Genomic DNA, 4700 nt, shown 5'->3' with positions numbered 1-4700 from the left:
TCTATTTATTGAACTCGGTTCACACCAAAGTGGTATTACCATTTTCTGTGATAGTCAAAGTGCAATTCACTTGACTAAAGATCAGATGTATCATGAGATGCCGAAGCACATTGATATCAAATATCACTTCATCCGAGAAACCATTGTTGAAGGAAAAGTCTCTGTTCAGAAGATCAACACTAGAGACAATCCCACTGACATGTTTACGAAACCTCTTCCAGTTGTCAAGTTCAAGCTTTGCGTGAACTTGATTGGCATTTATGAAGAATGACTTTTCCCGTTGGGGATTTTCCTGAGAAGGTGAAGCAAGTTTACTATATCAACCAAAACTAGTCCAAGGTGGAGATTTGTAATATATGTGGCCTACTTTTGGCCAATGATTATTAGCCTTGTTGGCTTCTTCGTGGCCTTTCCTCAGTTACCTTGTTGGACATATTATGTCCTCTCATTCTAGGCCTTGTTGGCCAATTGTATACCAAGAAACTCAAATTCCTTTAGCTATAAATTGAGCTGATTCTAGCTCATTCTATACACACCAACAAGACTTGAGTCTTCATTTCTTGTTTTTTCTCCTCTTTTAGTAATTGAGAGTATTTTGTAAGAGAGTTGAGTGTTGGAAAACACTTGTGTGATCCCCTTTCTTCGGAGTGATCTTGTGAGGTTATTCTCTCGGAGATATTTGGGATTAGTTAGAGTATTTACTCTAATTTTGTACGCTTGTTGCTATAGTGAATTTTCTCCTCTTCACTTGTGGACGTTGGTCGCACTGGTCGAACCACGTTAAATTGATGTTTTCTTTATTTGCTTTAATGGTCGTTATTATCAACTTGCATTGTCTTTGTTATTGTCATTATAACATTATTTGTCTAAATTCCGCACTACCCGAGTTCCCGATCCTACCATAATGCACCTAAATTCTCATGCAAATGAGTGAAGCTACAGTCATGTTCACATGAATCTGCTGTAGCAAGTGTTTCTCCGGGTGGACTTCAAGAGCAACAATCTGTCAAAGGAAAAAGAAGCCATACATTAAAGAAAGCAAAAAACAGAACTACTAATATTAACATTTCAGTATGCTAATAAGTTCAAGATAAACACCAGAAGTACACTAATAGATAAATAGTGTACACTGTATCTAAAGATTAAGTCAAGATTGTAAGGACTTCAGGCGACGGGTGGCGGACTCAATGCCATGGAGAGCTGCATTTTCGCGCTGATCAATTTCCCTAAGTACATCTTTAGCTGCCTCCACTTGGGTATGAAGGTTTTGCACCTTAAGGCTTGCAATCACATGGTCTGCGACGCATTTTTGTTTCTTATGTTTTAGTGCCTCTTCATTCTGTTTAAGAACATCCACCCATTGTTTTAGCCTACCAATCAGTTCCATTGCCTCCAACTTTTGCCTTTCAAAAGTTTCCTTCTTTTTCATGACCATCACCATATCGTCTTGAGTACGAAAGATCTCATCTTTATGACCCTTTGCACGACTTATAGCATCTTCATATCCTGTCTTCAGCTCTGGAAAAGATTGCATCTCTCTCTGTCTCTTTGTTGTGAGCAAATCAAAGTGATATGCAATGAAATCCTTGACATCCTTGTAGAAAGAAGTATAATCCGCGTCAAGAATATCCAAGCTGAAGAAAGCATTATTGGCGCACTTAGCCATATCTTCAACATTTTTGATGCTTCCAGAGGTGAGTTGGAACACCAAAACAGACTTAATATGAGAGATTATGGTTTTTGATTCTTCATGAATGTTAGAAGAACATTCATTCCAAAGACGCGGATTTGGGGGTGGATTCAGCATTAATAATGGATTCAGATTTATCTTTGTCTCTCTTTGTTCTTCATATGTAATCAGTAGAGGCGCATCTACGCTCGAGCCCAATGGTGGCACAGGAGGCAGTGAAACCGCTGGAGTTTCTTTCATTGCCATCGATGGCGCTTCAACATCAACAACATCAAAATGATTTAGTTTAATAAATCGGGAAAAGTAACGAAAAAGATGTATGCTTAACAGTTAAGAACTTTCCGAAGCTTTAGTTTAAGAATTAAGCTGCAGGATGTTTTACAGATAGAACTAGTTGAATAACTTATGTGTAAATCTTTAGTCAAAGAATAATATAAGCTTTATAGTTGAAGTTATTGAAAAATTACAGAATCTCTATTAGTTCAAAACGATTCATGCTTTAAAGTCAGAACTTATAAAAACTTACTAGAAATTTAGTGACAGATACATGCTTTACTTAAAACTTAATGAGAACTGAGAAGTTATTAAGGTTTTAGTTTACAATATGCATGTTTTAATTTAGAACTTATAACAAACTAAATCTTTAGTTTTAGAAGATGTATACTTAAAAATTAGAACTTGATATATGCTTTAAAGTTTTAACTAAACTTAGAACACACTGAAAACTTGCTTTAAAAAATAGAGCTAACAGTGGAACTTACACTTCTGTGGTTTCAAATATTTCATTCTCTCTTATTTCCCCTTTTTTCCTTTTCATATCCAAGCTTTACACTTTACAACTACAACAACGAGATATTGGTCTTTTATCATTCAGATAACAACAACAACATCATACCCAATATATAGTGGGGTCTGGGAGAGGGTAATATGTACGCAGACCTTACCATACCTTATACCTTGTAAAGATAGAGATGTTGTTTCCAACGGACCCTCAACTTAAGAAAGCATAGGCACAACAGTAATTGAAAAAAGAACAGCAAGAAACAACAAAAAGAAGCCATGATAAAGAAGCATTAATAACAACAAGACAGTAAGATGATCGAAAACTTTTATCATTTAGATAGGAATTAAAAAAATTACTCTACTGTAATATTAACTCCCACACCCCCAACCAACAAGAAAAGGAGAAAGAAAACAAACTTTGAACCAAAATAGAATGTAAACAAGTAGTATTATAGTCAATGAGGCAACAGTAGGCAGTGGGTGAAGAGGAAGCTCACCTTCTGCTGAAACTGGTGTCTGTTTCCGAGGGAGACCTCGCCCTCGGTTAACAGAAAAAGTAGTTTCACCTTGGCACTGATCATGCATATTGCATTTCTCACTCTGATCAGAAATTGGTATTGAAGTGGTAGCAGCAGTAGTAACTGCAGTTGCAGTACTTTTGAAACAGGGAGGATTAATACTTCTAGGCACAGTCTTGGCCAAAGGTGTAGCAAAACCAGGTGGTAGTTCTGAATTAGAGTTTTTTCCCATCATTTTTTACTTCCCTAGATGCAAAGATTACTTAAAAAAGGTTCTTTTTAAGCCAAAAAAGGGACTGGAAATGATTTTTTTTCTTCTTGGTAGAAAAGATGATGGAAATGACAAGAATGGTAAAATTTGTTTTACTGTTCTTTGTTCAAGAACACTAGTAATAGCCAGGGAAGTAATTAAGTGTGGGAAAAGGACAGGAAACAGACCAAGAAAAAAGAAGAGGTGTGATTATTTTGAAGTGTAGGACATTTGACCGCTCCTAATTCCTACCGCAGAAAAATTTAAAAAATAAAAATAAAAATAAAAAGATAGCACATGTAGATGTAGCAAATATTGTCAAAATTTATCAATGTTATTATATAATCTTATTATAGTAGTATCAGACAAGCTATGTACAAAAAACAAAAAAAAGGAAGATGTCAAATTTGCATTACAGTACACAGTATCAAGAATCAAGATGTAGCTCGAAATGGAAAAGAAGAAGTTTAAGTCAGCCTGTAGTAAATGATACAACTGGAAATTATCAGAGTAATTTCATCTCTGATTTATCTTTATGTTTTTTAGGGGATATTCAACGGCTATGATCATAGCAATGGTCAAGTTTTCAGATTTCCTCAACTGAGCTCTGCAAAAAACTGTAAGGAGATTTGAACTGAAACTAGAAAAGATTATAGGGGCTAGAAAAAATAACCCGGATATAAAACTCGAGATTATTTTATCCAACGCTTCATTAGAATTTCATTTCCGAAAACAGAATAAGGACCAGTTTGTCCATACAAATTTTGTCCTCTTTTTCGAAACTCAATTTCTAAACATTGTTTAGTTATACATTTAACTGGATTTTTGAAGATGAGCATCAAAAAAATCTAAAGATGAGTTATGTTGGGATTAGTTATGCTGAGATTCATTATACTAGGGTTAATTATGTTGAAATTAGTTATTCTTGTATTATTTCTTATTGATTCTTTGGTATGTTGTATTAATCCTGGGATTATCAATTTTATTGCTTTATCATGGGATAACATATCCTGAGATTATTATTTCACCCTCTCACAAGTATAAGTTATCCCGATACTATTTTTAATCCTAGGATAACTTATCCCGGGATTAGTAACCAAACAAGAGATAAGGCAATACTAAACTTTTATCCTGAAATTTTGTTTATCCATCATACCAAACGACCCCTAAGGAGAATATAAAGATAAAGTCCCTGAAAACTTGAGGAGGATATACAACATGCCAATAACTGAACGAAGAAACAACTTGTTTAAAAAAGACAGGCCGGTGCACTAAGCTCCCGATATGCGCGGGGTCTGGGAAAGGGCCAAGAAACAACCTGTTTGCTGCTAGAAAAAACCAAAATTCCAAAAATCCAACTAACTGAAATCATCAAGATTTATAGATTTGTAGGCGTAGGTTGGTGGATTTAATTCCTCGACGAGCTTCATTCTTGCGCCGCTGAATTTCCTTTTGCTTT

The 4700-nt window shown here is 35.3% G+C and overlaps 1 protein-coding gene across 1 annotated transcript; it reads right to left on the bottom strand.

Annotated features, from left to right (window-relative positions):
- Positions 1-1008: 1008 nt before the first annotated feature.
- LOC104106463 (uncharacterized) lies at positions 1009-3345 on the bottom strand. The gene is made up of 2 exons (XM_070192435.1): positions 2971-3345; positions 1009-1944 (listed from the first exon to the last, which is right to left on the bottom strand). Exons 1-2 carry the CDS (start codon positions 3224-3226, stop codon positions 1148-1150), a joined length of 1053 nt encoding a protein of 350 aa, XP_070048536.1. The 5' UTR covers positions 3227-3345; the 3' UTR covers positions 1009-1147.
- Between the last annotated feature and the right edge of the window lie 1355 nt (positions 3346-4700).

The sequence above is a fragment of the Nicotiana tomentosiformis genome, unplaced genomic scaffold (assembly GCF_000390325.3).
Source record: "Nicotiana tomentosiformis unplaced genomic scaffold, ASM39032v3 Un00086, whole genome shotgun sequence".
Taxonomy (NCBI): domain Eukaryota; kingdom Viridiplantae; phylum Streptophyta; class Magnoliopsida; order Solanales; family Solanaceae; genus Nicotiana; species Nicotiana tomentosiformis.
The sequence above is the reverse complement of the archived record's forward strand: the minus strand, read 5'-3'. Positions and strand labels throughout refer to the sequence as shown.